The sequence below is a fragment of the Gigantopelta aegis genome, chromosome 7 (genome assembly GCF_016097555.1).
Source record: "Gigantopelta aegis isolate Gae_Host chromosome 7, Gae_host_genome, whole genome shotgun sequence".
NCBI classification, from domain to species: domain Eukaryota; kingdom Metazoa; phylum Mollusca; class Gastropoda; order Neomphalida; family Peltospiridae; genus Gigantopelta; species Gigantopelta aegis.
In genome coordinates, this window is record NC_054705.1 from 17,957,646 (window position 1) to 17,973,933 (window position 16,288).

At 35.8% G+C, this 16,288-nt stretch overlaps 1 protein-coding gene across 1 annotated transcript in view; it reads left to right on the top strand.

Annotated features, from left to right (window-relative positions):
* LOC121376955 (arf-GAP with SH3 domain, ANK repeat and PH domain-containing protein 2-like) overlaps positions 1-16,288 on the top strand; it is a 98,195-nt gene that overhangs the window by 74,730 nt on the left and 7,177 nt on the right. Inside the window, exons 24-30 of the mRNA XM_041504765.1 lie at positions 9-32; positions 3,442-3,804; positions 4,837-4,851; positions 7,589-7,631; positions 10,125-10,180; positions 12,562-12,647; positions 14,988-15,119. Coding sequence (XP_041360699.1) covers positions 9-32; positions 3,442-3,804; positions 4,837-4,851; positions 7,589-7,631; positions 10,125-10,180; positions 12,562-12,647; positions 14,988-15,119 — 719 coding nt within the window. The remainder of the gene's footprint in view (positions 1-8; positions 33-3,441; positions 3,805-4,836; positions 4,852-7,588; positions 7,632-10,124; positions 10,181-12,561; positions 12,648-14,987; positions 15,120-16,288) is intronic.

A 16,288-nucleotide genomic window follows, 5' to 3' on the forward strand; every position in this document is an offset into this window, starting at 1 on the left:
CATCCAAGAAATTGCCAAGCTGCCGAGGAAAGGTGAGTTCATTCCTGAAAATATTTATGTGTACCTTGTATTTCTATTTGGTTGTAGAAAATATTCTTTTATTTGTGTTTGTTTTTTGGGATATTGTTTTTTTTATCAGCTCAGCTGACTATTGTGATTTTTATTGGGTGTTTATGATCAAGATACCTGCATATTCACAATGGCCCTTTTCTGGCTTTAAACTTAACTTGTCACACTGGTTTTCCATTGGTTGTGCAGTTATTGTACTTGCTTATAGAATATTAATTAAAAAGAAGCTTCCATTTCATATCAAGTTTATAATTTTTAAAAGTGATGTAATGTTCATGTATATGTATTTTGGGGTTTCCATCTCATAAGCCCCAAAATCTGTGATTCATGGAAGCATGGAATTTTGCTGAATTCACATGAACCTGTACCTATATAATTGTAAACCAATGTCCTAAAGTGTCATTCAATAAACAGGCTAGCTCTCATTTCAAATTTTCACTTCCTGATTTGCTAGTTTGCAACTGATCTGTTTTCTTCCTGAAGCATCCATCTTGTCCTCGGCAACCAATGGCTGTCTAAGTCTTTTCTTTTGGTTGTATTAACAAACAGCAGCTTAATTTACTGGGCATCAGCTGAGCCGTGTATTTGTTGTTCTAAGTTTTGGTGCTTTTGGTAGTTCCATTTACTGTATTTCTGTTTACCTTGTTTTATCTACTTTAAAACTACAAAATACAGGGGTTTTTTTTTTTTTAATTTCTACATGTATGTAGTAATTTTTTTCATGACATTAATTTTATAGTATTATAACTTATCTTTTCGACATGGTAAGACAAAAAGGTCTTGATCTGGATTTGGGGGCCGGACATATACATGTAGCCCAGTGGTAAAGTGCACACCTTATGTGCATGATCGGTCTCAGATCAACCCCATGTCATTGGACTATTTCTCTCTCCAGCCAGTTGCACCATGACTTGTATATCAAAGGCCGTGGTATGTGTTATCCTGTCAGTAGGATGGTGCATATAAAAGATCCCTTGCTACTAATGGAAAAATGTAGCGGGTTACCTCTCACATGTAGGCCAGAATTACCAAATGTTTGACATCCAATAGCCGATGATTAATAACTCAATGTGCTCTAGTGGTGGTGTTAAACAAAACAGACTTTTTTATTTATTTGGTTTTGTTACTAATGGGCAGGCTTTTATTCTACTATAAACGTCTTTTGGATATGTAATATTCTGTAATGAAAACAAATGTTTTGGTTTGTGGTAATTAATGATTGTATTGCACACACGCAGACACACACACACAGACACACACACACACACACACACACACACACCACACCACACCACACCACACCACACATATACACACAAACTACACACCACACCACACCACATACATACCACACACATACCACACCACACATATACACACATACAACACCACACCACCACACCATTCCACACCACACCACACCTCACCACACCACACATATACACATATCACACCACACCACACCACACACACACACACACACACCACCACCACACCACACACCACACATACCATACCACACCACACCATACACCACACATATACACACACACCCCCCACACCCACACATACACACACACCACACACACACACCACACCACACCACACCACACTGTATTGTTGTACAATGTGCAATAAGTGTCTTTTATTTGTGGTGTATTTATTATCAAAGCCAAAACCTCAGTGTTGTGATTTGCTGATATTTTATGTACATTTAATTGCAAATTCTCCAATCTGTTTGGGTTTTTGTTGTTGTTGGTTTTGTTTTTGTTTTGTATTTTTGAGGGCGGGGGCGGGCACTTGTACTTACATGTAATTTCATTTGTTTCTTATAATTTGTTTTTCCGTTTCTTTGAACAAATATATGTGGTTAGTAAACTAAAAAAGGTAACACTGTCTATAAAAACCCTGAATGTTATCCTATGATGATATACAGAAATTTACATGTATGTCGCACACAGATACATTGTAGATCATGATAATGATGCTAGAAAATAATGTATGTGTATTTCTAACAATTATAATAATTATTATATAATTGACAATTTGTAATTGTTTGTAATTTTAAGAATTGTTCTTTCTTTTCAATACATTAATTTATCAATGATTGTGACTCTTACACGTGTACAGATACATGTACAAATTATGAACAAATTCTATTTAATTGGCATGCGAGCCTCCATGGTTTTACCAATTTCCTACATTTAATAGTCATGTATGTGTTATTTTCAAAGATTATAGCTTTAACACAATTGTAACAGTATTGATTTAATACAAAATAAAACAATCATTTGTAAAAAAAATTATTACTATAACAATCTAGACCGTACAATGGTTTTGATTTTACCATAATTTATCACATGAGGTTTTTATTTAAAGTAATAAACAAATATATTTGTAAACAACATGTTCTGTAAAATACATGTAGTTTAAAGTGTGCATTTTGTTGCGAAAACTTGAGGTTAATTTTATTATTAAGAATGGAATTTGAGAAGATGCATAGAAAAAATATGTAATTTTAGTCTGCTTCATTTTTACATACCATTATCCTGAAGTTCGGAATTTAAATATATTGTTTTAAACTAAACTGACTTCATTTACAGAGAAAAATTCTTTAAAAAAGTGTTTTTACGTGATTAAAATTACTGGTCGAATTAGGTTTTTAGGGGGATGAAAGTGAAGATAAGACCGGGTATTATGCCATTATCCTGCAGTTTGCAATTTTTTTTTTTTTTTTTTTTTTTAGACTGACTTTATTTACAGAGAAAAATTGAAAAAAAAAGTGATGTTTTTACGTGATTAAAATTACTGGTCGAATTAGGTTTTTTGGGGGATGAAAGGGAAGATAAGACTGGGTATTATGCCATTATCCTGCAGTTTGGAATTTAATTTTTAATTGTTTTTCAGACTGACTTTATTTACAGAGAAAGATTTTTTTTAAAAGTCTTGTTTTTACGTGATTAAAATTACTGGTCGAATTAGGTTTTTTGGGGGGATGAAAGGGAAGATAAGACCGGGTATTATGCCATTATCCTGCAATTCGGAATTTAATTAAATGTTTTTTAGACTGACTTTATTTACAGAGAAAAATTCTTGTTTTTACATGATTAAAATTAGTTTTTTGGGGGGGATGAAACTGGTAGATGAGACCGAGTATTATTATTCTGGGGTATTATTCATTGCACCAAAGTAACTTATTCACCCACCAGTGGGAAATATGGACTGTCTTATAAAACTGATTAATGTAACTTTTGAATTTTTATTTTGATGTCGATCATCACATAATGTTTTTGCATTTACATTTACCTTAATTTAATTCTCAATTGCTGATGTGCTCTCGAGATGTCATTAAACGTACTGACCAATGTTTAGTTGCAGGCCTCAACACCAACTTGACGAACGCAACCGGCCAGAGCTACAGCAACAACATCAACAGCAACAGCAGCAGCAGCAGCACTCAGTCGACCAATGTGAACAACCATGAAGGTCAAGGTCATGGTCAAGGTCAAAGTGCCGAGACGATCACGGCCAGGACGAACCCGCCTCTACCACCCCGCAGCAAGAAACCTCCCCCGCCTCCTCCCCCAACCGGCGTGGGTTCCGGTGGTTCCAGCCATGTTCGGAACCGGTCTGAGCCGGACGTCTCGTACCTCATCCACAAGAGAACGGTGTCGGAACCCCCACCTCGACCTGGTATCCCCCCGGACTTCCGTAACACTATTAGCATTCCAGCAGGTTGGTTTTTCAATACAGGCTATACAGGGAACATTTTGTTTCTTGAATTGAAAATTTATTAGCAGTTACCGTTTAATGTTTTAAAATTGTGTAGCGATCGAGCCTCCCCCTCGACCATATGACACCCCCTCCGCGCCCCCTCCCCCCGGACTTCCGTAACACTATTAGCATTTCTGCAGGTTGGTTTTTCAAGACAGGCTGTACAGGGAACATTTTGTTTTCAATTGAAAATTGATTAGCAACTACTGTTTAATGTTTTAAAAATTGTGTAGCGATCTCTGTAACTTGTGTAGTAAATTGTGATGCGATACAGAACAAATTGTTCCCTGGGCTAGCTTTTGCTTCTTTTTATTTTTCTTTTGTTAGGGTTTATTATTTGAGTGTTTTTGTGTTTCTTTTTTGTTTTGGTGGGAGAATTTTGGCTTTTGTTGTTCTCTGAAAGAAGGTTGGCTTTGGCTTTTGTGAAAAAGGTGACGTCATTAGATGTGTCGATATGCATACATTGTATTTACATACATTTACATGTACATGTATATAAAATTAAATTTGTACATGTAGATACATGTACACCAAACTTAGTGGCCATTTTCATGTGCTAAAACTAGGGTCGGTCACTTTTATGGGTCATTTATTCATTTACTAGTATTTCTCTCTGCAAGGCTCAATGGGTAGGTGTAAACCACTTGCACCGACCAGTGATCCATAACTGGTTCAACAAAGGCCATGGTTTGTGCTATCCTGCCTGTGGGAAGAGCAAATAAAAGATCCCTTGCTGCTAATCGGAAAGAGTAGCCCATGTAGTGGCAACAGCGGGTTTCCTATCAAAATCTGTGTGGTCCTTAACCATATGTCTGACACCATATAACCGTAAATAAAATGTGTTGAGTGCGTCGTTAAATAAAACATTTCTTTCTTTACTAGTATTTGTAGAAATAAAATTTCTGGTATGATAAATTGAAAATGCACAGTGTACTCAAACTCTTTGATCTGTTATACATTGTATACAATGGAATTTTGCAATTCAAATTTCAGAAAGTGATTCAAGTGGTATAATTGCACATTTTGTTTCTTTTCTTTTTTAAAATGCTTCAGCTTAGTCTGTAGTTCCACATAGCAGCATCATTTGTATATTATTCATATTATGCAGCACTACATAATGCATTTATCAATATATTTTATTAAAAAACATTTTGCTATTAAATTCTTTTTAATGAAAATGTTTTGTTTTTCAATTAATTTTTAATTCCAAGAAAAAAAAAGCCTTGACATTTAGTGATTGGTAGTGAATTTGTAAAATATTTAAAAGACAATTAAATAAAGTGATAAAACAGTGACAACATGTATTGTCTAGTAATACATGTATCTGAATTGATACAATGTAGATATAGCTAAGAAGTATTTATGAAATAATATTCTTAGTTAGAGATTGCTTTTAACATTTTATTTTAAAATGTAGATATTGAAGAGTTCTTTAAGAAAAGAAGAAGAAGAAAAAATTAATTATCTGACCAATATCTGGCTTTTTTCTTACACTCCCGACCACTTCTAAAAAGAAAAAAATCTTTAAAAGATAGCATGCATAATTGTATACTCACTATACCAAAGTCTATTTTTATTTTTATTTTTTATTTTGTACTTGATATTTGATGCATAGATGCATGCAATATGTAAATTGATATGATCATTTCATTACAGATACAGTGTACATGTAGTACTTTATTGATACAGTGTACTTTAAAAAAAAATTGGCCAGTATCCCAGTTGGATACTAAGATTTCAAAATCTGGTATCCCACCTGAGAATTTAGTAATATATGGCATCCCGGTGGGATACTGGGTTCTTGAGGTCTGGTATCCAAAATTAAATTCTGGTATCCCCGGGATATCGGGATACCGTTAATCTCGAACACTGATATTAAACAAATATCTAATTCAGCATCAGCAAGCATGCTTTTATATTGTTCTTCCTATCAAATCACATGTCTGCCAGTACCACCTGGAGTTCTGTATATACAATGTCATGTATCATCTCATTAAAAAAAAAAAAAAACCTTTGGGTGGGGAGAAAAGGGAAGCAACTTTAAAGGAAACTCTATTTATTTATACATGTTGGCAGCAGACTACATGATCTGTGGCATGTTCAGGAGGCCAAGCACTGGCAAATATTTTGACTGGTACCATCGTCTTCTATCATATCACATTCCTCTAAAGTTAGGCATAAAAACCAGTCTTAACGAGCGACTGAACAGGTCACTGGAATTCTGTTCTACATGTAGATGCATGATTCAACTGTGTTTACCCCATAGTTATGAGTGCTATCCCAGCTTAAATATCAGTGAAATGAAGGCTAATTCGACTACAGTACATACGTGTACATTGTACATTTATAGTCCAGCATATTGGTGAAAAATTATGTTTAAATTTTTTTTTTTATAAAGCATCAAATCTGGTATACAGATATAGTTTAACATGCACACACACACACACACGCACGCACGCACGCACGCGCACACATACACACACATACACACACAGACACACATACACACACACACACACACACACACACACATATACATTATATATCTAGTATATAAAATATTGATGGTACAGCAATAATTTGGGGCATTACCTAAGTTTGTTGGACAAACAAAAGGTTCAAAATCTTTAAAAAAAAAGAGAAAAAAAAGAAGAAGAAAAAAAAAGGCACTTTAAAACAAACAAAAAATCAAAATTCTTTCAACTTAAAAGCATTAATACATGTATAAAGTGTAATATTGAGAGAGAGAAAAAAAACTTAGGGATAAAAGGGTTAACACCTAAGTTGAGGTACAGTATATACATAATGTTTTGCTTGTTGCACTAGATAAAACCATAGCGAATGCTCACCATGCATACACATGCATATTGTACTTGCATATTTTATTCTTTATTTTGTTGTTTTTAGTGAATATACTAGTAAACGTACATGGATTTATTTAGTTACAAAAATGTAGCTTCATAATAGTGGTTGTAGTTTTTTATATATTCTGATTAATTATTAAATTTTGTTTATAAATTGCTATATCTCAGAAATGTACATGTAATAAACTTTATTCTTATAGAATATAAGCCAATTCATTGGTTCCCTTTTGACACAAACAGACTGTACTTGCAAATTGTTATTTTATTGTTACATGTATATCCATTGTTTAAAACATAACAGTACAAAAAAAAATTGTACGGTTATTTAAATATATGTATTTTTTTTATTTAACTTTTTTTAAAAATGCATAATCATACAGTTAATACAATAAATTTATGTAACAGATCCAGTGTTTATAAATAAATATATAAATGTGAAATGTTTACAAAAAAAATACTAATAACAATATCAACACTAGTCCGGGCCTTAAATAAAATTATAAAAACAGTGTTCAAAATACAGATACGGTTGATAAATATCAGGGGTGGAAATTCTTCTCAGATCAGCTGTTTTCCTCTCATGGAACATTGCGTTTCCTCGCATTTTAATCGTCCTTTCCTCCAAAATGTGTCAGATGGCACAGATTTTAACCTAGGATTTCAAGAATTTCAGAGACCCTGGCCTCTAGATTTCCTCATTTTTACAGTTCACCAATTCTCACCCCTAAAATATACTTAATATTTGTTCCTTTTATTATAAGATAAATTAAACTTTGTGTTATCATTGCTTTTCAGATCTACATACAAGTGTAAGTACATGTATGTATATGTATTGTGAAAATACAGTTGACGTTGAATTAACTTTTGTATAATAATTTTAGGTGCAAAACTGGTGCTTCCATTCCCATCTCATCTAGGCACTGGGTGAGTATTTCTATAATTGGATAACATTTTCTGAAATATTCCATATGTATATCACATGTATCATCAGAAGAGAGCTTGACACAACAGAAAAGAAACCTAACAAAAAATATATCTGATTTCAATCTTGAAATAAGTGACTCAGGCCTCTGAAAGTTGTGAGAGCGATATTTTCATGTGTTATCCTGTCTGTGGGATGGTGCATATAAAAGATCCCTTGCTGCTAATCAAAAAGAGTAGCCCATCAAGTGGTGACAGCGGGTTTCCTCTCTCAATATCTGTGTGGTCCTTAACCATATGTCTGACGCCATATAACTGTAAATAAAATGTGTTGAGTGCATCATTAAATAAAACATTTCCTTCCTTCCTTCCTGTCCTGATAGAACAGCACATCTTTCATGAAAAAAGAGAGTAAAGTTTGTTTTATTTAACGACACCACTAGAGCACATTGATTTTTTTATCTTATCATCGGTTATTGGACATCAAACATATGATCATTCTGACACTGTTTTTTTTAGGAAACACGCTGTCGCCACATAGGCTACACTTTTACGACAGGCAGCAAGGGATCTTTTATTTGCGCTTCCCATAGGCAGGATAGCATAAACCATGGCCTTTGTTGAACCAGTTACGGATCACTGGTCAGTGCAAGTGGTTTTACACCTACCCAGTGAGCCTTACGGAGCACTCACTCAGGGTTTGGAGTTGGTATCTGGATTAAAAATCCCATGCCTCGACTGGGATCTGAACCCAGTACCTACCAGCCTATAGACCGATGGCCTAACCACGACGTCACTGAGGCTGGTACCTTTCATGAAACCACCATCATGGACAGCACATTCGTAAGCCTGTTCTGAATTCTTTGTCACAAGATACATCCTTCTCTGGCTATTGTACCAGATGATAAAACATCGTTCTTGCTTAGTCACATCATGTATATGTATATGCATCACTTGCAGAAGTCTAGTTTTGCATAACCCGTTTTTCGTTCGCGCATTGGATGTATGACATCATTTACTATGGTCATGATGGGTTACGAAAAAACCCGAAATGGGTTACTCTGAATTTGTTTTGCCGTAACCCGTAAATGGTTTACGAAAATGTTCAATTCTCAGAGGACTGCGACTTGTCCTTTCTTTTGTATGTGGTCCAGTGGTAGAGTACATGATTTGTCATGGAAACCATTTTATTAATAATTTTGTTTACATCCCACGCTGCTTCTTTTCTCTGATTTTTTCCGATCTGGCAACTTCTCCTATCTTCCATCTTCCACATCCTGGGGCGGGACGTAACCCAGTGGTACAGCGCTCACTTGATGTTTGGTCAGTTTGGGATCGATCCCCGTCGGTGGGCCCAATGGGCTATTTTTTGTTCCAGCCAGTGCACCATGACTGGTATATCAAAGGCCATGATATGTGCTATCTCTGTCTGTGGGATGGTGCATATAAAAGATCCCTTGCTACTAGAACAAAAATATAGAGGGTTTCCTAAGACTATATGTAAAAATTACCAAATGTTTGACATGCAATAGCCAATGATTAATAAATCAATGTGCTCTAGTGGTGTCGTTAAACAGAACAATCTCTTTTTTTATTCCACATCCCAGTCCTTATCTCTGGCATTGTTAAGAGGCACTTGTAACCACCTACTATACTCCACTACTGCAGTCGGTTGTTAGTTAGTGCCGTGGGTCAGAACCCAGTTTAATGTGGGCCGATTTGTGGACACAATGGTAAAGCACTCGCCTCATGTTTGATTGATCTAGGATCAATCCCAGTCAGTGGGTCTATTAGGCCATTTCTTTTTGCAGCCAGTGCTCCATAAATGGTGTACATGTAACAAAAGGCTGTAGTACGTACTATCTTGTCTGTGGAATGGTGAAAATAAAAGATCCCTTGCTAATCTGAAAGATCTAGTAGCCCATGGAGTGGTGGCAACAGGTTTCTTTTCTCATTAAATCTGTGTGGTCCTTAATTACAGTAAAGTCTGTAAATAAAAGTGTGTTGAGAGTGTCATTAAATAAAACACTCTCGCTCTCTCAACCTCTCTCGCTCTCTCTGTCTCTGTCTCTGTCTCTCTGTGTGTGTGTCTCTCTCTCTCTCTCTCTCTCTCTCTCTCTCTCTCTCTCTCTCTCTCTTCTCTCTCTTTCTCTGTCTCTCTCTCTCTGTCTCCTCGCTGTCCTCTCTCTCTCTCTCTCTCTCTCTCTCTCTCTCTCTCTCTCTCTCTGTCTCTCTGTCTCTGTCTCTGTCTCTCTCTCTCACTCTCACTCCCTCGCTGTCCTCGCTCTCTCTCACTCACTCACTCACTCTCTCTCTCTCTCTCTCTCTCTCTCTCTCTCTCTCTCTCTCTCTCTCTCTCTCTCTCTCTCTCTCTCTCTCTCTCTCTCTCTCTCTCTCTCTCTCTCTCTCTCTCTCCAGTTTCAGTGTATGTATTTATGTGTAATACGTATTATATGGTAGATTAGGTGTTCCAATGTTTCTCTTGTTTTCTTTTAGAGACACACAGAAAACTTCAGGTGCGACACCGTATCAAAGAGCATCAACTTTAAAAGGTAATCAGTTACCTTTAAGTTAGTAATATTTAAGCCTCTGATCAATTGGTGTGAAGAAAAAAATTAATTCTGAAATTATAGCTTTTAACCACTAACTTACTTACATTTACTAAGTTAACTTAAATAGAGGATTCGTCACGAGTGGTTTTTAATATGTAAAATATCAACCGAGTCTACGTTAATCTGCAGAGACAAATGCTGATTAACAAGACGAGATTGATATTTTACATATTAAAAACACGAGTTGTGAATATTTATCCTATAACACTTCTAAAATAACACCTTCATTCGATATTTAGTGAATCACAGTACAAAAGTTGCTTCAATCCTTAATATGATGTCACCACGATTAGAACAAATTAGTTTGACATCACCCATTTTAACTAAATCGTTTGAAAACATTACACTCAGGTATATATGTCTTGTTGGCTTGTAAACAAACGACCCATTCACAACAACACATTATTACCTAGTGACCTTGCAAATTTGCATATACCTTTAAATTTGCTTACCATTATTACACGGATTAATACACAAAATTATCACATGAGTTTATGAAATGGATATCATGAGTAAGTTATAGGATAAATTAAATTATCAATTTTAGAAGCTCTCAAAATTAACAGTTGCTGTTATAAAGTTGATCTGCAATGGCATTTTTTTTTTATCAAGTATTTACTTTGTTGTTATTTTCAGTAAATTCAATGTGCTGTCCTAAAGCGATAGACCCTAGGTTTTAAACACTAAGGCATATTTTTCAATATTAAACTCACTTTTAATAACAGAAATAAAAAATTACTTAATAATATACATGTAATTATTAGATTATCAATTTCCGTACATCCGAAGTGTTTCTGGTCATCCTGGTGTTTTTAATATCACAAAATGTATTTTTCATATTTTTGAAAACACCTGCATGCGTGTCTGAGAGCTACCATATATTCGCATGTATTATGCGCACCGATGTATAATGCGCACCCCCCACTTTGAACGTTTATTCCAAGAAAAAAAACATGAACCACAATATAATGCACACCGTTTTTTTAAACCACAAAATCGACAGTGAACGCAAGATGTACCGTTTTCCCCATCACCAAAATTAACGAAAAGCGAAAGAAGCGGTATATTCAAGAAACCAAGAAACAAAACTTATTTATTACAACCATCACAAGTGAAAAGCGATTTTTAAGAGGGTTTTGGCGTTTCATTGTGATGAACACTGTCAATAACCTGTAAAGTACCGTAAACTACTGATCAGCGATTTTTCATGGGTGATCGCTGGACATTTTTAAAATATATTTTTTCTATATCTACAAATGTATGTATAGTGCACACCCCCATTTTTAACCTGTATTTTCTGGGGAAAAAGTGCGCATAATACACGGGAAAATACGGTTATGGTTATGGAGTCGAGTTAATTCTATTTTTAAGGATATTTCTCCATTTCATCGTCACAGACTCATGTTTCACTCTGTTATAACTTTATCCAGATGTTTTTCATTTTATTTCAACTTATTTTCGTGCTTATATCCAATTAAGGTTCAAGCACGCTGTCATGGGCACACACCTCAGCTATCTGGGCTGTCTGTCCAGGACAGTGGGTTAGTTGTTAGTTGGTTAGTGATTAGTGAGAGAGAAGAGGGCATAGTGGCCTTACACCTACCCATTGAGCCTTTAAGAACTCGCTCTGGGTTGGAGCCGGTACCGGACTGCGAACCATGTACCTACCAGCCTGTAATCCGATGGCTTAACCAGTGCACCACCGAGGCCGGTTATCCAGATGTGTTACAGCTTTGTAGATTAACCAAACTTGGTGTCCATTATTATGGGTTGAAACTAGGGTCTGTGACTTTTAAGATGATTTAATTTCATGGGCTGTTTTAGCAAATCCATCATATTTCTTGTCATTCTGGTGGCAGTTCCAAATTAATTTTATGTGAAATGGCTAACATTTTTACATCTGAAATTAAGGTCAGCAGCATTAAGTTAGAGGTTTTTATTACTTATTCTCACCTGTTGGTGTGATCTTTATGCATTTTAAATCACTGTGCATTTATGTATGTGAGTGTTACATGTATGTGTTGCTATGATTGTGGTGTGTGGTGTATATGTGGCGCTCGCTTGTGTGTGTGTTTACCTGTATGTGTGTATGCGTGTGAGTGTGTGTTTTTCTTTGATTATAGGGTATATAATATTTAGTTTTAATAGGTATGTAAGTGTGTGTCAGTGAATTTGTCATGGTGTGCATGTGTTTATAAAGACATATTTATGTGTATTTTCCAACAAATTAATTTATATAATCAGTTAACCTCATACATGTAAGTGTTTTATTTCTGTTAATATTGACCACCAATTCACTGTGTTTTTTCTATTTCTTCAAGAAGAAAGTAAAAGTGAAAGAAGCAAGTCAATAGACCGAGGCGATTCGCTGCCTGGCCAACCACCCCCACTCAATCCAAAACCAGTGGTGAGTTTACAATAGTTTCTTTTCTTTTTCGTCTTTTATTTACACTGGTGCAGGAAGTAGCCCAGTGGTAGAGTGTTCGCTTGATGCGCAGTCGATTTGGGATCGATCCCCATCGGTGGGCCCATTGGGCTATTTCTTGTTCAAGCCAGTGCACCACGACTGGTGTATCAAAGGCCATGGTATGTGCTATCCTGTCTGGGATGGTCAATATAAAAGATCCCTTGCTGCATTAGGAAACATTTAGCGGGTGTTCTCTGATGGCTACCTATCAGAATTACATGTACCGAATGTTTAACATCCATTAGCCGATGATTAATTAATCAATGTTCTCCAGTTAAACAAAACAATTTTTTTTTTCTTTCTTTTTTTCTTTTAAATTTACACATAAAAGCAAGTAGGTCTTGGTAATGTGCATTGGTTAAACCATTGAACATAAAGTTTGTAGGTACTGGGTTCGAATCCTGGTATGAGTGAGTTTAAGGCCACTACACAGACTTCTCTTCTAGGGGCGGGACGTAGCCCAGTGGTAGAGCGCTCGCTCGATGCGCGGTCGGTCTGGGATCGATCCCCGTCGGTGGGCCCATTGGGCTATTTCTCATCACAGCCAGTGCACCACGACTGGTATATCAAAGGCCGTGGTATGTGCTATCCTGTCTATGGGATGGTGCATATAAAAGATCCCTTGCTGCTAATTGGAAAGAGTAGCCCATGAAGTGGTGACAGCGGGTTTCCTCTCTCAATATCTGTGTGGTCCTTAACCAAATGTCTGATGCCATATAACCGTAAATAAAATGTGTTGAGTGCGTCGTTAAATAAAACATTTCTTTCTTTCTCCCACAAACCACTAACCCACGATCCTGGACGGACAGCTCAGATAGTTGAGATGTGTACCCAGGATATCTATATTATATCATTTAAATAAATCGGATATAAAAATTCTCAAATTCGATGCCTGGATGTTCAGTATATTATATGTCACTAATTAGTATTACTTATTTACTTAAGTATAGTATGTTATTTCTTCTATGTTCATCGGAGTATGAACAAACAAACAAAATCTGCATTCACCAGCCATTCTCACAGAAGTTAGCGGATGATTTGTTTTTTCGTACCCAGATGAACGTAAAAGAAATAACAGACAATACTTATAATTAAATTTCAAACAAACCTACTAATAATATTAAAAGTTCACGTTTTGTTTTGAAATATACTCTTCAAAAAAAGTAGGGGACCTGGAATATTAATGTTAATATCAACTATTAGACCGAACATATGTTTTGACCACAGACATCCTAGTAAAGAACGTTCAGGTCTGTTTATTAACACACCGAATCACATTCCATAGTTTGCACGTGCATCATGTAGTTGCCCCGTACACTTGCTTGAGGTGTCATTCTCGATTTTGACAATTTCCAGGAAGGTCAGTTAATCACTGTGGAACATTATTTCTGTTAATCTTTTCCATTCTGTTGATCATACAGTTGTTATTCTTTTGTTTTTAGTCATTTTTGAATTACTGATAAAAAATATAATCACTTTTGACGCCAATCGTCCTTCATATGTAATACTGAACTACCAGTTGTAATGTTTGCCCAATTAATTCACTATTATCATATAACCATTCCCACAGCTAATATGCCTTACAATTTTGACAATTGTAAATTCTTATTAAAGTTCCCCCTACTTACTTATATTTTTGTTAAATTGTAATGAATGCAATGAGAATTTAATTATATTGATATAAAGAACAAAATTGGTAAATATACCGAACTTCACATACATTGTTTTCCCTTCCTATTTATTGCACGAGTTTATTTTGCACAAGAATATATACCACGAGACCGCTACAGTGGCACGTTCTTTCGCAAAATAAACGAGTGCAATAAACAGGAAGCAAAAACAACATATGTGAAGTTCTGTATTTATCACATACATGTACCTTGTTGTATGTTTTACAAAAATGGTTTTTAATTTAACGTCATAACAACACTTTGTTAAATCTATGATCAAAACTTCTTTCATGGATTTACTTAACGTTAAGAATCATACTCTGCGGCAGCCTTGTGTAATGTTTCAAATACACATGTACATCATTTGTAAATCATAAATGACGTCAGTAAATAAAAGGCCTAACTGCAGTAAAAAGAAAAAGGGAATTCCCCATTTAAAAGTTCCGGTCTATATTGCACATGTGCGATACAAAATAAATTTATCACATAGTTTGAAAATGTCTTTATCACTGTAGTAAGATTGAATAGGTATGTAATAAATAATTTTATATACAATGTACATGTGATCCAGGATACTGTGTCTAATAAAAAACAAATGACTTGTGTTTAGATGAAGACAACGAAGGACGTTGGTCGACTGTGTCGCGCTCTGTACGATTGTGAGGCAGACAACGAGGACGAATTGACATTCAAGGAAGGGGAGGTAATCAGAATTATCGGCGAAGAGGAAGAGCAGTGGTGGGTAAGTAGCATTGTGGGAAATAAATGAGTATGTGACACACACACACACACTCAGACACACCCACAGAGACACACGCACGCACACATACACACACACACATACACACACACAGACACACACACAGACACACACTCAGACACACCCACAGAGACACGCACGCACACATACACACACACAGACACACACAAACACACACAGACACACACACATACAGACACATACATACACACAGACACATACACAGACATACACACACACACATACATACACACATGCACACACACATACACACATACATACATACACATACATATACATACACACACACACACACACACAGACACATACACACATGCACATACATACACACACACACACACATAAACATACATAAACACACACACACACACATACATAAACACACACACACATACATACACACCAAAAAAAGGGAAAAACAGAAAGAAAAAAATAAAGCAAATTTTTTTTTTAAATTCTGGCCTCTGGTCAGCGTATGCATCAATTTTGAATCACGCGTCAACTTGTTAAAAATTATTTACCTCGGTATTACGTCGATTTTTGCAAGACTTTTCTTGCTATGATGTAAGTGAAGCCAAAATGCCATCGGTCATGAACTACCTGTAGGATGTGCATTCTGATTACAATTTAAATATGTCCTTTATTTCGGTATCAAATATACACACCTTTTCTCTGCAATCCATGCTTCTTTTTTTTTTTAAAGTGGAAAGAAAAAAAAACCTGCATCGACGCAGCATAAATTCTGGAACTTTGGTCTGACCATGGACAGACTTTTAAAGGGGGGGGGGGGCTAAAGAATTTTTTGTTTATTGACTATAAAAGTGTTAACACGTGATACAATGAAGTTGTCGCTGTGTAAGATTCAGTCTCAGTCAAGTTGTCTAGTAGGAAGGAAGGAAATGTTTTATTTGACGACACACTCAACACATTTTATTTACGGTTATTTGGCATCGGAATTGTCTAGTAGTGCCTTTTCAGTTCTGATATTTTTGTTACCATGGAAACTAACAGGCAAATTTTCCGTTTCCGGAGCACAACTCCAAAACCGTTCAAAGTTACAAATGTACTTCCCGGATCTTCATACGCATATCAGTCTAGTGGTCTAATAATGCCTTTTTCTTTGAGGGAGT